This window comes from Desmodus rotundus, chromosome 12, assembly GCF_022682495.2.
Source record: "Desmodus rotundus isolate HL8 chromosome 12, HLdesRot8A.1, whole genome shotgun sequence".
NCBI lineage: Eukaryota > Metazoa > Chordata > Mammalia > Chiroptera > Phyllostomidae > Desmodus > Desmodus rotundus.
In genome coordinates, this window is record NC_071398.1 from 29,971,879 (window position 1) to 29,989,778 (window position 17,900).

Here is a 17,900-nt window from a genome sequence, read left to right on the forward strand (position 1 = left end):
AGTGCACACATGGTAGTTACATGTATGTATGGCAGTTACGTATTTGGCAGTTACACATATGTGTTTGAATCTTTCAAACTGGTTGCCAGGTTGGAATGACTGATGACATCAGAGGCTTCCGACCTTCCTGATTGGAAGGATCAAACTCCGTGGCGCTGGGCAGCGAGGGTGGACAACAGCCTCTTCTCTCCAGCCCTGTGATCACCCAGATTTCCTGAAAGAAGAGTTTGAAAGAAATCATGGCCGGCCGTGAACAGAGTCTCCAGTCTGACAACCTGAGCCCCCAGCCGAGCACCTCAGGGTATCCCCTGGAGGTGACAGTAATTCAGGTCAACCCAGGACCATCAGGTGAGGAAACAGGGCATAGGGATTTGACAGAGGTGCCCATTAAGGAGGAAGGTGTGAGGAGGGTGAGGAGGGTGCGTGTGAAAGAAAGGGGAGATTCAGAAAGCCAGGGATTGGAGGAAACTACAGGAGCTGGGGACAAGTAGTTTCCTTTCCATGAAAGGAAAGTCTGGGAGGCAAGAAAAGAGGGTTAGGAGATGAGAGTCAAAGATGAGAGAAGGGAAGGGAGGACACAATGATGGTTCCTTTTGTTCCCCTTCCATGGGACAAATGACCTCTAACAAAGAACAGTTTTCAGGACAGAGATGTAGAACAATGGCAAGGTGGATGTGGAGGGGGACCACAGGAGAAAGGTGAAAAGACGGCTAGGGAGAAGGCCAGTAGCCTATGAGACTGGAGAGAATGGAGGGGTTTGAGGAGGGGATGGGTCCGGCGGACTGGGCATCTGGTTTAGGTGACCAGTAGCTGAATTCCCAAGGCAAAAAAGCCTCATATTGTACCCTGGGTTCTTTACTCAGCCCCCTGTGTGGATTCCAGCCCCCTGCCTCCAACCACAGTTGACTGTAAGAGGAAGAAGAGGAAGCGGTCAACCAGGGAGGAGGCAGGGGAGGAGGCAGAGGAGGAGATGGCCGCTGGGCCTGACAACGTCTGGGTCATAGAGACGGTGTGTGGCCTGAAAATGACGCTGAAGAAGAAGCGCACATCCACGGTGCTGCCAGAACACCACGAGGCCTTTGCCAGGCTGCTCAGTAAGAAGATACCCTGGAGAGCACCCTCCAACCCCTCTTCTTAAAACAAATTTAATACCTGTATTTTTCCAACAGCAAGGAACCCCCTGCTAGTTGGTACATTCTCTATCCTACATGGACTCCCTATTGGTCGCTCACTGGGGACACTTAGAAGTAATGCAGGATTAGGCTAGACTTGAAAAGGGCTTGCATTTGTGATTACAAGGCCTGGTTTCCACTGTACCCTCTGAGACTTCTTAGCTCTGACCAGCCCTTTGAATCTAAATACCTGCACCTGTGTATAATGAAGCCACCGCCGCACCCTGATGTGCTGTCCATTGAGAAAATGACTGACCGGCTACTGCAGCGCCAGGGGCACACTCATGCGTGATGAGGGAGCAGCACTGATTTCCTAAGATCCGAGTGATGCGGATATGCTACTGCCACCCTACCTGTCACCCAGTCCCCCCACACTGGGTGGGTGGGGGCGGTGTCACCCTGCTTCCTTGCCCAGGGAACAATCTCCTCTTTCCCTCTTCCTGTCCGCCTCAGCCTTGGCCACAATCCCGAACCTTCCCCAAGAAGGGCACAGTTCTCCTCTTTGCCCCACAACGCGCCCCCAGCAACCCTGTTCCTGTGGCCAAGCTAACACCTGCCCCCTCTGCACAGAGGATCCTGTCGTGAAAGGGTTCCTGGAGTGGGACAGAAGCCTGAGGCTCACAGACAAGGTAACTGGTACTCCTGCTCCACCTTCGATCCTGGGACAGAGGGACTTCCTGAGCCCACAGTTCCCGGTCCAACCAGATGCCTTGTCACCACTTCCCTTCAGGGACCCAGGCGTTTCTTGCAGTGTGGACGGCAGCCCTGCCTCTGGCCTGGCTCCTGTGGCATCTGAGCCCAAGGCCTGTCCCTGTGGTTGCTGACATATCATGTCCCCTGTTCTCTCAGCTCTTGGGGACTCCCTCTCGCTCCAGCTTATCAGAGACCCCGTGATGCTGGCTGTCCTACACACACGCCCTGAAACCCTCAGCGCTTGTCATCCTGGGAGCACCAGCCATTCCCTTGTCCCACTGTTCTTCCCCTTTCACCACGTGAGCCCTCTGGTATGTTCTTCCCCTCTTTCCACCAGTACCTGCTGGCGATGGTCATCGCTTACTTCAGCCGCGCGGGCCTCTTCTGCTGGCAGTACCAGAGAATTCACTTCTTCCTGGCCCTGTGAGTGCTGTGCTGAAGCCCATCAGTCAGCGTTCGTCCTCTGGGGAGTGCGGGGAGAGGAGTGGGCCCCCGACCTTTATTCTGTTCTTCCAACCATTTCTACTGTGTACTGTGTCTATACCTGTGATAGGACTAGTATAGTGTTTATTATACTGTTCTTTGTCAAAGCCAACAACCCTAATGCCAGTTAAAAGATGGAACAAAGAAAAAGAAAACATAAAAGCCTCATAAAGAACTGACTCCACTCTTCCTCTGAGGGAACAGGCTCGAGACTGACCATTTCTAATTTTTCTCTCCCCCCACCCCCCACCTCATCACGCTACCAAATGTGATGGTGTTTCTCCTGGATCAAGGCCCTCTTTAAACAACAGATCTGTTGTGAAAGGCTCCCCAGGGCCCTGGTCGGGTTGCTCAGCTGTTTGGAGTGTCTCTGGTGCACCAAAATGCTGCGGGTTCGATCCCGGTCAGGGCTCCTGCATGAGGCAACCGATCCATGTTTCTCTCTCACATCGATGTTTCTCTCTGTCTCTCCCTCTCTCTAAAATCGATAAACATACCCTCGGGTGAGCAGGAAAAACCATGACCCCTAGGGATGTTTCTCACAAGTCTCTCTGAAGGTAGTTCTAAAACACCGGTCTAACCCCTCTCCCAACAATGTCATTGGCTAATTTTGTTCTAAACCAAGGCCAGAGTTCTCAGTTTCAAGTCAGCTCTCTCTACGATCCCCATCACATTTGCTCCCCACCAAGACGTGACAATCTTTGTTTCGCTGCCCTTCCCTGATTTTATGCTGTGTTTTAGGTCTTGGTATTTTTTTACACATAAGAAAATAAAAGAAATGATTTCTTCTGAAAACCAACTCTAACACCAAAATCTTCAGACCCCCCTGACTTCTGCAGCCCAGTAGCACTTTAATTAAAATTCTATCACAATGTGATATTTTGGATTACAATTATTTCTCATCTCCACCTTTCTCCTTTAATCCCATCAGACTAGACCAGAGTTGAAGGCAGTCTTGTCAAAACATCAATGGCTCCCTAAAACACTGAGCACAGTTCTTTACATGTTGCAAAGTTTAAGTTATATTGAGTCTCTGAGGTACTTGGTTTTGCACTTGACTATGAGACAGAGCATTACGTCATTCATTCTGTGAAACCTTATCAAGTGCATCTCAAGTGCCCAGAAACATGAGGTTGGAAACAGAATTCAAGAAGGGCTGCTGAGTGCGTGCGCTGAGGAACCAAGTCCTCTGCTGGTCACTTGGTAGGAAAGTGATGAATACTGCAATGGGCCAGTCGGGCCCTGCCCGCAGGAGCTGTCTAGGAAATTACACTACAGGGAGACAGGTGTGTGCACACACAGCAGGTTAAAGGATGGGGGCGGGCTTCCCCTGAATCTTATCTGCATCATCAAGGTATGAGAGGTGCCCTTCAGGTCTCAGGGGCTTCACAGGGGCTTCTTGATCACAGGGTGGCACTCTGTGACACTGGAGAGGGCTCCTGTGGGTCCTGTGTGAAGCTGATCTAATCTGTGTCCTTTCTGAGAAGCAGACCTCAGGCAGGGGTCCTTCCTGTCCAGCTCCTGACTGACACCTTGATGGCTTTCCCCAGCTACCTGGCTCTTGATATGGAAGAGAATTACCACGCTCCTAAAGAGGCCATCTTTTCCTTCCTCTATGGGGACAGCAACTGCGCCCGGCGTCCCTTGTTCCACAAACTGCTATTTCAGTTCTTTCGTTCCATGGGCTACAGGGCATGGGTCACCAAGGAAGAGTGTGAAGAGGTAGGTGGGCTGTGGGGATCTGGCGGAGGAGGAGCCAGATTGGAGAGAGAAGAGATCATGGGGGATCACAGTCTGGATTGGGGGATGAGAGAGATTTGGGGACTGGGCAAGGGGAGCGATGGTGTCCACCCAGAGAGTCGTTATCTCCTCAGGAGCTGTTTGTCTTTCCAGATCCAGGCCTTTGATCCCGAGCTGTGGGTGTGGAGGCGAGATCGCAGTCTCCTTTCTGAGATCAGGGAGCCTGAGGTAGGTGTGCAAAAAGGCAGGGCTGTGTCCGCACAGGTCCAGACGGAATGACTGGTTTTCCCTTTAGGAAATCCAAGACATTTAACTGCTGCACCCATACTCATCCACCCCACCCCTCCCCAACACCCTCCACACACTGTGAACTACACCCACCAGGCACACAGCCAAGCACCGACTTGGCTCCCAGCCACAAGTTGACAAACCACACCCAGGTTCCTCGATGGGATATGTGGGTGCCAGGCCTCAAGACTTGGCTGAAATCATTTCACTGAAGTAACTGGGTCCAAATGACAGCTCGTTGGAATGCTGAGTTTTGTGAAAAGTGCATATGTTTCCAAATTTTTCCCTATATTGTGTTTTGACTTCCTGCTGTTAATTCAATGGGCCCATTATCCCTCGGGAATACCAACTATAGCGACTTACTTACAACAAAGTAAATGTGTAACATGGGATATGAGATGGAACCATCTCTACATGCAACAATGAAAGATAAATCATGAATAGCTCTATTTTCATCCAAATTTACTCTCAAACAAATTGCTGATGGCCACATCACCAGAGTGTTTTTCCCCGGCTCACAATCTCTCCTCTTGTACAATTACACATTTTCCCCTCAAGTTTAAGGTCCAGGAAGTTTGTCAGAATGAGCAAAGGTTGAGAAAGACTAGCTCCACATGGCTCACTACAACCCACACATTAAGTTACAGCTTTGGGCATAGCATTAAGCAAAGGTTTGCTTTCAACCTTGCGAACTAGCTATCTCGGACCATTCTGGCTGCTATAACAAAAGACCAGAGAGTGGTGGCTTACACAGAACAGACCTTGACTTCCCCTGGTTCTGGAGGCTGGAAGTCTGAGATCAGGTCGCCTTCTGGTGAGGACCCTCTTCTCTGCTGCACGCAGCCAACTCCCTGCCAGGCATGCACTCGGTGTGAGGGCTGAGGCATGGCTCTGGGGTCTTCTATAAGAGCAATAATCTCATCCATGAGGGCTCCACCCAATGACCTGATCACCTCCCAAAGGCCCCCACTTCTTCTTTTTGTAAATCTTCTCCCAAGGTTATGTTTATTGATTTTAGAGAGAGAGGAAGGAAGAGAGAGGGAGAAACATCAGTGTAAGAAGGGATCCAACCCAAAACCTAGGTACATGCCCTGACCAGGGATCAAACTCACAACCTTTCGGTGTATGGGTCGACTCTCCAACCAACTGAGCCACCATCACTCTAGGGGTTGTGAATTTGGGGGCACACAAGCACTGTGACTGCAGCATTAGCCAAGTTTAGACCAGGTGTTATGGGTAAACATTAGAATCCAAGGTTAGCGTTGGGGAGCAGGCCCCTGGCCCCATGGTTTGTGATGTTGATGTGTCAGGGATGTTTCTAGTGTGATTACAAGTTCAGATTTTCATTCGTATGAATGGACCAAGGTGTGAGTAAGGCGAAGCCAGACTCCCTCTGTGGGCTGCTCCCTGAACAGAATCACTTCGAGTCCTTCCTAGGAAGCAGGTCACTGGGTATATGAAGCAATTTTTGGACTCAGGGTCATCAAACTTCAACAATCATACTTGAAAAACGAAAGTGTGAGATGGGGATTGAGAACAGAGGATTAGAGAGACAATTGGATTTATAGGTTAGTTTAAACTCTGCTTGGAATTGACTGAGAATTTAGATCATCTTTCTATCTGGAGAGTTGCCTTTTTGAAATGTGACATCCTGTCTCTCTCTCTCTTACTTCTAGGTCGCTGCACCCACAAGAGATTCCAGTTCTCAGCAGGAAGTCAATCCAGACGCTAAAGACAGGCCTGAGGAAGCGAAAGAGGAGCCTCCTGTGCAGATAATCTAGCAGAGCCCAGAATATTCCCAAAAGAGCTGGAGAGTTATTATGCCCTGCTCTTCGGAACACTTCTAGGAGTCCATTTAAGGACAATTGGAAACCAGGGTTTTTTCAGGTTTTGCCCCTTTCTAAGTCAACACCCAAAATTTCAGATGTTTGATTCACATCTCCCCTGAGGGAGAAGCAGGAGGTCCCGTTTTCTATACACTTGGTTTCGACAGTCTACAGCCGTCGGAAGGTGGAGTTTAGGGGCTGCGAGCAGAAGGAAATATTTGGGGTGCCAGATTAGAGCCGTAAGATTGTGACAGCTGAATGTATGCCAAATTTTACTGGTTTATTTTGAAAATGTTCCCATAAGGTTATTATATTTATTCTCATATTTAATATTTATATCTTTATTATTTAAAATGTATAGCTTTATATTAAATAGTTTTGAAATAGTCTAAGTTTTGAAAACATGTTTTTCCTACTGAGGTTTTGGGTGACTATTATAGCTGTTTTAAATATGTAAAATGTAATTCTCTTTACCTTACCAGGAGGAGTTTTTGTGGTTTTTTCTGTTATGTGGTATCAATTACCATAGATCTAGGTGGGTAGCTCACCCATACTCTTGTCAAAATAAATTTTTATGTTTTGTTTGGCCTCTATTATTGAACTGTGAGAATTCAGTTGTAATTTTTGAACTTGCCTGGCTGACGGGTTTGTGTGTTATTTCAGATCATTAAAGAGCACGGTGCAATGCATCTCTTGAGGAAATACAATGAAGATGAAATTCTCACCTCTGTGAGGTGTGTGGTTGTCCCAGTTTGATTAGCTGCTCACTGTCAGGGGATAATGTAGCCTAATGGGGTTGATGTCACTCAAGCAAATTTCTTAACTCTGAGGAATAAATAATCCTGAATGGTTTTCCAGGTGAATAGGAAAAACAAGAAGTTGAGGCCAACCTCTTGCCTCAGCTAGAGTCTGAGAGCAGGGAAGAAGGGCACGATGTTGAGGTAGAAGAATGGGAAGAGCAGAGAGGAGGACAAAGCACCATGGGCACCTAGACAACAATGTGGAATTCAAAACAGAGCACAGGTGACTCAACGAGATGCACTTCCCTGGAAATGGCTGTTAAACGTGGACCCACTGGCACCAGAGAACACACACAGTGTTCACAACCTTCAACCCTAATGGGAGCCCTTCTCACAGCCTCCCCTACCGGCTTCACGTGGTCAGAGGACAAGAGCCTGTGTTGAGGTGGGAACCATGGGGAAGACATGAGGAAATTGGAGAAATTCTGAGCAAAATAAAAAAGAGAAAGAAGAGGGGATGAGCTCAAGCTGTGAAATGGGATGGGCGTGGAGAAGGAGGAGCTAAAATCATGAATAGAGGATCACGGAGGAAAGCCAAGCATCCTGGGAGATGGGATGGTCCCGGACACCAAGTCCCCAGTGGCCTCAGGCTGGACCTCCCTCCCAGCACACAGATGTGTTTACCCACCCCTGACCTCTAATCACAAGGTTGGTCTTTCTGGCCTGACTGGCCCCCACCCTGAGTCACCTCCTCAGCACAAACGCAGGTGCACTCCTGGGGCCCAGCACAGTTCGCAGACACTCCTGTCGCTCAGGAAATTCCCAGGACTTTGGAGCTTCCTCCAAAGGAACAGGGCCAAGGGCAAGCCACAACATGCATTACACAGCACGCTGAGCATTGCCAGGAGCGCCGGCGGAACTCGGGCGGTGGGGGACAGTAGACAGCTGTGGATGCGGGAACATTTTAGGCCGCAGCTATGACAGGGGAGACAAGAAGCTGAAGAAGTGGGCAGTGAAGTAAGGGGGTGCTCACAGGCTGTCGGAATAGCACAGGAGGTGCACACATTTAGGACACGGGGGCAGCTCATGACACCTGAGTAACTGAGTGAAGGGAAGCCAAAGAGAAAGCATGGCTGAGTGCCGGGTGTGGGGTTCTTTTTGCCTGGGAAGTTATCCCAGGCTAATATTATGTGTTATCACAGAACTTTATGCACTAACTAACATTTCACTTAAATGTGTCACCTATAAGCATGATACACCCCTATCCCTTATTTATCAGAGTCATCTGTGGTCACTGATTCGAAGACGTTAGCTATCAAGCTAAGGACCGGACTGGCGCTACAGGACACCTCATGCAGCGGTGACATTACAGACAGTCTTTAAATTAAGGGGAAACCGGACTTCAGTGTCTGGGTGGACAGTCTTCTCCACACTGTGTCTACGCAAACGAGTATGGGAGTTCTTTGTACCACCCTTGTAACTGTTCTGTCAATTTGAAGTTTTTTCACAATTAAATGTTGAATAAAAGAGAATGCTGTTAAATGTTAACGTATAGGGAAAGTTTCAAAAGGACTCAGAAACTAACGTGAAGTGATTCAAAGATGGACCCACTTAATCATCAAAAAGAGTAACAACGTAATATACCAAAATACTGAAAATTCACTTAAACCTGTGAGCTAATAACAATAACAAAATGAAGCAGACATCAAATCCTGTCACTCAGGATTTTGGAAATTGTCTTTCTTGTATGAACCACAGATCCAAGTAGAGTGAAGATGGTTTTCTTTAGAGAAGTATTCCAGCTGGTAAGTGAGGAGGAGATGGTAAAGGAGAGTATTACCATTTTGTCTCCCCTGAGGGACTAGTGGGTCACAGCAATGAACATCGGCCTCCACAGGCTAACATCAAAGACAGGCAGATGCACGTGCTTCCGGAAGAGAAAAGACAGGTGTCGCCGACGACAGTCTTGCTAAAAGAACTGAATGTAGTCTGAGTAAATTTCTGATCTAACTGCCAACTTTACAAGGCACACAGGCATTTTAAAAAGTAAAATCAAAGCAGATGGCAATGCAATCAACACAATCCAGACTGTGGAAAATGAGGGTAAACAACCCAAAAAAAACAAATTGCTAAGAAATAACACTAGAGACATATAGGGGTAGTTGCTATGAAGAGATTTAAAAACCTATCTACCAACTGAAACATATGGACTCTATTTGTGTACTGACTGAAAAGAACAAACCAAAAGCTTTTAGAAAACTGTGAAACTTTGGACATTAAATATTATGTGAGGAAGAATGGGCCCTGGCTGGTGTGACTCAGTGGGTTGAGCACTGGCCTGCAAACTGAAAAGTTGCCTGTTTGATTCCCAGTCAGGGCATGTGCCTCGGTTGCACCCGTGCGGCAGGCTTCTGATTGATGTTTCTCTCCCTCTTCTTCTCTCTCCCTCCCCTCTTCCTAAAAATAAATAAATAAAATCTTTTTAGAAAAGAAAGAATGGTATCATGGGGTATCCCCACCCACTTTTTCAAAGACTCCTTATCATTGAAAGATACATACGAAACTACTTACAGGTAAAACTTTTTAAAAGCCAAGTAAAGGAGAAAAACATCTGTCAAAGGCAGATGAATGGTCACATGAGGAAACAGGCTGGAAAATGCCCACTGGGTTCAGTATAATCAGGTCAAGGCCAGCCTTTACCAACGTGTGGGGGAAAGCAGTGAGGACAAAGCCAGGACACAGAGAACCGAAGAAGGAATGGGAAGTGAAGACATCTTCACTAGAGAATACTGTTTGTGTTGTTAGCTGGCAACCAAATAAAAAGAGTGACAGGAATATTTGAAGGATGAGCAGGTCATTGCCCTGTGACTTCCGATTTTATCCCTGGATTTAACAATAAAGATGGAAATGTCGTTATGCTCACTAATCTCTTTTTTTGGTGATGCTGTTAACCTAGTTCAGTGTAATTTTCATTTCAAGAAGATATTCTAGTTCCTATCTGTAGTAGTTCAAATTGAGTCTTCTAAAATATCTCTTCTGACTCTACTCAATTTTTTCAACATACGGAATACAGTTAATAGACAATATTCTCTGTTAACTGCAACATCTGTGTCAGTTCTAGGCCCATCTCAGTTGCTTGATTATTTTCTGTATGGGTTGTATTTTCCTGCTTATTTCCTCCAATATCTCAGCTCTTAACTGTCTCAGTTTTCCCTCCCTGTTCCTTGGCTGGAACTCTAAGGCACCTTGTGCGTGTCCCACCTCTCACAAGAACATCTCGTGTTTCTTCATTAAGTAACATCCTGACTTTAGATTCGAGAGGACTGAAGCATAAACGTGTGTGTGCGTGTGAGCATGTGTGTATGTTCATAAATTGTAAAAGTGTGCATATGTGCCTGTATATGTAACTTACATAGGTATACATCAGACACATTATGCATATTAGGCTATAAGAGTTCATGTGTATGCATGTACGTATATTCATGCTAGTGAAGTATTAGTTCCCATTTTCTTGAGAGTTTTCATTTTTGAATTTGATATGCAGTTTAAGTATCATCAGAGGCTCTTTCAGCATCTTTGGAGATACAAGATTTTTCTTATCAGCTGTATTCTAATGGCATATTAATGGTTTGCCAAATATTAAAGTAGTCTGTTCTTAGAATAAGTCCCATTTAGCTATTATAGTGATCTTTTCAATCTGGTATTGGGTTCTGTGTGCTAATATCTGAATTTGGATATTTGTGTTGATGTAAGTAATATTGGCATGTAATTTTACTGATTAATTGAGCAGTCTTCCAATCTCTGCCACTTCTTGCCTTCTGGACGACTTTAACCCAGGAGCTTATTCCGCCCCATGGGTGATTTATAAGCTCACTCGGCTTGCTCTCGGAATAACCTGGACATCCTGCTCACCACTTGGCTCTCCTTCTGCCGTTCCAGGGACTCTCACCTGTGGGGCTGACAGGTGGGGCCGTGTCAGAGAGCACAGAGCCTTTGCACCACAAGTAACAGGAGAACGGAACATGTTTCCTGAGCACTTCCCTTCTGAAGTGTGAGGCAAGTGTCTGCAGGCCCTAAAACTGCTCCTTCTCCCAGCACTGAATGCCCGTGCGCGCTGGTCTCTCTCTGAGGGTCCCGCATTCCCACGGTCCTCTTTGCTGGCGCTCTGGGTGTCATTGGGGTACATCATTCAGTGTCGTGAAGGGGCTGGTTTATTAGATAAGTTGTCTTGCTCTTTTGAAAATACCTTTAGAGTGTTCTTAGGCTTACATGATAGTTTGACTCGGTGTACAGTTCTAGGTTCAAAATCCTTTTTCTTTTAAAAGTTGTAGGCCATTCTCTGTGAGAAACAGAATGTCAGTTACCAAGGGTCTCCTGTACTTTCTCTGTCACTTGTTTGGATTTTTTTCTCATCCTTTGGATATTGTATCAGGAATTGTCTGCATCTCTGTGTTTCCCCCTACTCTGTGCATGTTAGTTGGCCCCTTGGGGTGTGAAGGCTACATCCAGAGTCTTCAGCTCAGGTCTCACTCTCACTTCTGCCTTTACTCTTCCCTCTGCTCCTCGTCCACACTCTCTCTTTCTGAACATGTTGGGTCTGTGAGATCTGGCTTTCTTATCTCTAATTTTCTTTCAGCATTTCAATTTCTTATTTTTCTGAGAGACTTCCTCAATTATATATTCTATGTCCCATTTGTTATTCAAGCTTCTTAGCTGAGGACTTTTTAAATTCAAAAATCCAGCCTTTAATCTCTAAGTATTATCTGGTGGCTATTTCTTAGCAGAATGTTCTCTTTCTATGGAAGCAACACCCTGATTAATTTATTAAAAAAATATAAACCAATGCAAAATAACGTAAGTTGTTTCCTTTTCGAATTTGATTCCATTGTTCAGTTGTTCTTCTTGATGCTCATCTTTTATTTGTGCTGTTTTCCTCAGCTGATGTTTCTTGACTTTCTTCATCTCAGTGTTTGACAGAATAATTGCTAAAGCTACTGTGAGCATACTCAACTGATGACCCCACTCCGCTCCACTCTCCTCCATGGAGGGATGGCTGCAGAAGTGAATGGGCAGTGTATGTAATTAGCTAGGCATCACTTCATTATTTTTTTTGCCAAATTTTTTAGTGTGGTAAAATACACATAGCACAACATCTGCTCTCTTAGCCATCTTTAAATGTACAGTTCAGTGGTATTAAGTACACTCATCTTCTTGTGCAGCCATTACCACCACTCATCGCCAAAAACTCCTCACCTTGTAAAACGGAACCTCTGTCCGTATTAAACACTAACGTCCCATTTCTTCTCAGCACCCAGCCCTCCCCCCGGCACCTTCCTTCTGCTCTCTTTCTCTGGGAATTTGAGGACTCTAGGTACCTCGTGCATGTGGAATCATACAGTGTTTGTTGTTTTGTGACTGGCTTATTGTCCTTAAAGTTCTAAACTGTGGTGTGTGTGAAAATGTGTGTATGTACCACATTTTGTGTATCCCTTCATCTGTCAGGGAGCACTTGGGCTACTTCCGCGTGTTAGCTGTTGGAATAATGCTGTTTGAACAGGTGCATACAAACAGCTCTTCAAGTCCTTGTTTTCATATTGGGGGGGCACGGACCCAGAACTGGAGTTGCTGGATCGTATGATAATTCCATTTTTGATTTATTGAGGAACTACCACACCTTGTCCAAAGTGGCTGCACCATCTTACATTGGCACCAAGAATGCACAAGGCTTCCAATTTCTCCACGCTTACTTGACCAAGTGAAGTTGTTCAGGTTGCTTTACGTCGAGAGCCTGCATGGGCAGAGAGTGGTCCACTCACTGCGTGTTTACTTCTGTCCCCTCAGCCCTGGGAAGAGCCCCTGCGTCGAGCTGCCCTATGCCATCTGTGGAGCCCAACCATGGCATCAGAGGAGACGCTCTAGGCACAAGGAACCTCCCTCCAAAAGCAGGTGGCATACGTGGCATGTGCCAGACTAGAGACTGAAGGGGCTGGGGGAACAGCCAGCTGGCACCATCTCTGAGCACCTCAGCCTGGGTGCTGGCCTGAGACAGAACCGCTTTCCAGATGCAGCAAATAAACTGAGGAGGGACCTGTGTTTCCCTGTGAACTGGAACAATAGGCCGTAAGTTACAACATTCCAATATATAGAGAACAGATCCTTCACTCAGGCTCACACACCCAGGAAATGAGCTGCAAGGAGAGCTGTCTTAGGCCAGGCACAAGAGGCCTGAGCTCTGGACTCACACCCTGGGGTCAGCCACCCCCGAGCTCTGGTGAACACATCCACCCTCCTCCCTGGAGCACACCTGCCCCAAATGCTGAGCATCAGAACAGACACTTCCACCCACCACGTTGTCCTTCACTTCCCTTTAAAAGGGCCGTTAAATCACCTCGGCGCTCGCCTCCTCAGCATGTCACACCCACTCCTGGGGATGGTCCTGGGTTGGGCTGGCACAACGCCCATCCCGGCCTGCTGACAGCTCTGCAAGGAGAGACTCAGCTTTGGACTACAATTTGAAGTGGCCAGTGGAAGAAGCTCAAAGGACCAAAGCCAGAGAAGCAAAGACTAAAGCCGCTGCCTCCTGGGCAGTCACCTCATTTGACACCAGCTTAGCTTTTCCTGTGCTATAGAAGGTTCCTTGCTCCCCAACTCCTCACTCCCTGATGGGACAGTTGGGGTGGCAGGGGGAGCCTGGGGCAGGGAACCACTGGCAGGATCTGCCTATGAGGCTGCTGCCCTTGCTGGCCCCTTGCCTGTGGCCCTCATTGCCCTCCTTGAGGCAGGCTGTGGCCTCTGGGCACATGTGCTTCCTATCCTGGAGACATGGGGCACCCACCCGTCCACCTAAGGGTGGGACTCACACTCAATTCCCCAGAACGCAGGCTTTGGGCCTCACCCAGGGAGGGCACACTCAGATAAGACACTGGCCTGGCCTTGGAACATGGCTTTTCCAACTGTAGGGCTACTGGAAACAGGGTCTGACCAGCTTTTGAGGAGAAGGACAGGGAAATGCAGGGAGAACTCAGGGTGGGGAGGGCTGTAAATGTGGGTACCTGGGAGCCACCTAGAGCCATTCCTTCTAACCCAAATCTCCTTTCCTGGCCATTCAGAACCACCATGGCCCCGAGGTATGGCTCATGGCAGCAGCTGTGGTCTGCCATGTTCTTGCCAACAGAGGCTTAACTGGACTTTTATACATGGGGCAGGGGGAGCAGTAGGGTAGGAGCTCTGAGTAAATGCACAAGTGATGGCTTAGGGCCAGGGCAGTCCACTAACCAGTCCCAGGGGTCAGAAAGGAGAACAGGGCAGGGGGCCCTAAGTTACAACCTCCCCTACCCTCTGAGCTGGTCTGACTGGGTGGTCACCCCAAAGACCAGCTCGGATGGAGCTTTCTCACTCCTGGATACATTCTCCACAGCCTCCTCAGTCTGATGACTGTGAGAGGGGTGGGAGGGGGAGCCAGGAGGTATGCCCTGATCTCCTGACCCAGAGCAGGAAGCCCAAGAGGGAACAGAGCTTCCAAGGGCAGGACTAGAGTCTCACTGGCCTCAGATAGGTGGCCCTGACGTTGATGATGAGCAAGTGTGGAGCTCCATTCCTGACAACACCTCAAAGGGCTGCTCACATTCCCAGGGAGGGGCCTTCATTCAGGCCTGGGGCAATGGGGCCCAGGGGCTGCTGGGATAGCTTGAACATGAGGAACCCCTACTGGCCTGAGTGAGGAGAGTGGGTATGTGCAGAGTGGGCGTGAAACACACTCCTGGTCTGCCGAGGTCAATCCCCACTCTCAGCTCCCCTGTCTTTTTCTTGTCTTCAGACTTTCAGCTGCTGTGACAATGAGGTGGGAGCCTGAAGAGCAGGAATGCCACCTGCCCCTGGTCTTTGCACCCCTGACTGGGACATCCTTCAAGCACACTTTCCTCTGAGCCAGTGGGCAGCACAGGTTGATGTCTCAGACCCCAAGCCAGGGAGAAACCATGAGAACTAGCCCCACTGGACCAGCACTGCCCATCCCTTGCCTCTGTTCAGGATGTACCTACCTTCTGATAAGCAGATCTGGGACTCTTCCCATCTGAGTACTAGGCAGCCCCTTGTGAGTTTATCTGATTCACCTCCCCTCTCCCAACTGCCCCTGAGGGGCTGCAACTACCGCTTTTTGATGCTGTGGCTCATGCAGTCCTCAGTGGGTGCAAGGCCCACCCCTTTGACATTGTCTCACAGCAGAGTCTCTTTGGCTCAGTGCAGCAGGCTTTCCTCCAGGTTTCTGGGGCACCAGGTTCCCTGTGCTCCAGCTGCTGGAACAGGTCCTTGGCGTAGTCAGAGCTGCATGTCGAGGTTGCTGAGCTCCTCATACACTGGGCAGTGTCCTCATCCACCTCCATGCCCCCCCACCCCGCAAGGCTGTTGTACTGCATGAAGGGCCAGATGAACTTGAGGTTGAATGTCTGCTGGAACTCCATCAGGGCAAAGAAGGCCATGCCCCATAGGTTCTTCTTGGCACTCTTCAGTAGCAGCTGGGCCCACTTGCCCTTGGGGATGAAGGGCAGGTTGTGGCAGCCCACCAGACTCAGGCCGGCCAGCATGCACACCTGGTCATTAGTGGCCAGGCTGTAGAGGCAGTCCAAGAACTCCTGCAGCGTGCAGCCTGACCAGTCCATGACCTCCTGGCAGGGCGGTAGCTCCTGGGGTGTGGGTGTGCGCCTGGCGCACATGTGCAGAGGTGTCTTCCATGTGGTTCCATGCTGCACATGCCCCCACGCACTCAGGTAGCAGGTTCACCAGCAGGGTGGTGTAGTAGAACTTCCTGGGCATGAGCAGTGTGGCAGAGTTGCTGAGCTCCCTCCAGTCTGCATGTAGCCCCCACCTCCAGTGGTGAAGAAGTGGGAGAAGAGCCAAGTCTCAGGGCAGTTGGGCGGGTAGCAGGTGCAGTTCTGCAGGGCCAGCAGTCGCATGTTCTGTGCGAGGTGGAGACCTAGCAGAAAGAGGATGACGTCGTCGCCCTTCCAGTCCAAGCGCAGCGAGAGCTTCAGCTCGCACACCGGGAGGTATACTTCTTCTCTCAGTGAGGGTGGGGTGTGGGGAAGGGGTCTGGACAGTGGGGCGGCTCGAGGCCACTGGGTGTGCCTAGGCTCAGCCCTGGCCAGCTTCATCAGCCTTGCCCTACTGGTACAGGACTATCGTGAAGGGGTGGAGCCCGCCACCAGCAGTACGACTTGCTGGCACGCTCAACCACAGTCACGATGCCAGCACACTGCATGTGTCATCGCCGCCACCCACCCTCTCCCCTGCCCCCAGCCTCCCAATGCTCGGCTAGGCTTGGCTCCCGCCAGGCTCTAGCCAGGCCTAAGCCGTCACCCCAGCTGCCTCTTGCACCGCTGTTAGACACCGCGCCAAGACCCTGCGCAGCCCTGTGCGCTGCCACATCGCCAGGGTCCTGGGCCTAGAGATTCGCGAGGGCTCTGCAGGCGAGTCTGCTCTTCACTGGTGCTGCAACCCCGCACCTGCCCTGTACAAAGTGTGTTCCACAGCTCTGAGTTCTCATCCACTCTACTCCATATCTCAAGAATTTCCTCGAAGAACCCCCAGTTGTTGGTACCCTCTTGTGATCCAGTGCTCCTGTGAGAATGTACTCACTGGTTGTATTTCTTTGTTTTGGACTTTTGGGGTTTAGTCTTAGGCAGGAAGTAATTGTATATGTTCAACTAACTCTCTTGAATTAGAATCAGTTCTTACTGTGACAGAGCTGTCCTTGACAGAGTGCCCTCTTGGTCTTCGCCCCATACCAACCTCCTAATATTGATGCTACTTCCTTTTTTGCCATTGGTACCTTTCCCACCTCATCCCCTTCCTTCACCTTCATCCTGTAGAATATACATCGGAACCCGGGAAGCCTAATCTGGCAACTCTTGTTAAACCACCCTCCATGTTGTATGTATCACTAATGACACCTCGGGCTTTCCTGCAAGCAACAAATTTTAACAAAAAATTAGATATTTGAGTTAAAATTCAAAGAAAGCTGAAAACAGTCATGCAGATAGTTGGCTATAAGAATAGGAGTCAGAGGCTCAAGGAGCTGACAGCGGAGGTACCCACCAGAACAGGGAGTGTGGGAAGGGGTGTGATCAGGGAGGGTCTGGGCACGCCAGCGTGAAGAGGCAGGGAAGAGATGGAGCCACCAGCAAACCCAGTGAAGAAAAGGACAAGGGATAAAATGGTTATGTTCATTTACATGGCGTGTCCTTATCAGGATATAAACTTTCTGAGAGCAGGAATGATGTTTTACTCATGGTATGGCCTCCAAAACTCAGACACTTCAGTTGCAAAATCAGACCTCAGTTTCCTTTTTGGTTTGAAGGGTTTTTGGTTTTGGTTTGACATGAGAAGGAACCCAAAGGCCATGTGTTTCCAGTGTGGTTTGTTTTCCTTCCACAATCTGTAACCTAAAAAGGTATGCAACGTTCATAGTTGACTGTACCTGTGAGCTCAGTGAGCTCTTGTCCCCATTTCTCCACGTCACCCAGTTCCCACCATCCAATTTCATGCTGTTACAGGGGCAAGTGCCATTCAAGGATGTGACTGTAGACTTTACGCAGGAGGAGAGGCAGCAGCTGGACCCTGCTGAGAAGACAACCTACAGGGACATGATGCTGGGGAAGTACAGCCACCTCATCTCCGTGGGTGAGGAGAGCTTGTTCTCTGAATTGGTGCTATGTGGGGGCTTCTAGTCAATGATGTTGTCCTAGAGTTTGAAGAAATAAGCAAGAAGACCATCTAATTTCTTTTGGGTACCAGGTAGAGTACTTGTATCTCTGCTTCTCCATCAAAGGGTTCTAATTCTGATAAGGTCAAACCAGGTCCCCTTGTGAAGCAGCCTCTGAGGCTGCACTTTCTACTCAGAGATTTGGAAGCCAACCAGCTGGTCCAAGCCCGGCTCCATTTGTCACGCACAGGGTAGAACA

At 48.7% G+C, this 17,900-nt stretch overlaps 1 protein-coding gene and 1 pseudogene across 1 annotated transcript; one reads left to right on the top strand and one right to left on the bottom strand.

Annotated features, from left to right (window-relative positions):
* Window positions 1-239: 239 nt before the first annotated feature.
* Window positions 240-6,157, top strand: LOC112300580 (speedy protein E4-like). Its single transcript, XM_024555852.2, has 7 exons — window positions 240-348; window positions 903-1,094; window positions 1,743-1,801; window positions 2,203-2,288; window positions 3,899-4,070; window positions 4,242-4,316; window positions 6,053-6,157. The coding sequence occupies exons 1-7, from the start codon at window positions 240-242 to the stop codon at window positions 6,155-6,157; spliced, it is 798 nt and encodes a 265-aa protein (XP_024411620.2).
* Window positions 6,158-15,110: 8,953 nt separating this feature from the next.
* On the bottom strand, window positions 15,111-16,722 carry LOC112300579 (heparan-sulfate 6-O-sulfotransferase 1 pseudogene; annotated as a pseudogene).
* Between the last annotated feature and the right edge of the window lie 1,178 nt (window positions 16,723-17,900).

Excerpts from the sequence above, each read along its gene's own strand:
- LOC112300580 (XM_024555852.2), top strand. The coding sequence starts at position 240 with ATGGCCGGCCGTGAACAGAGTCTCCAGTCTGACAACCTGAGCCCCCAG. Across the intron at positions 349-902 it reads GGTCAACCCAGGACCATCAG|TTGACTGTAAGAGGAAGAAG; the intron begins GTGAGGAAACAG and ends CTCCAACCACAG. Across the intron at positions 4,317-6,052 it reads CTGAGATCAGGGAGCCTGAG|GTCGCTGCACCCACAAGAGA; the intron begins GTAGGTGTGCAA and ends TCTTACTTCTAG.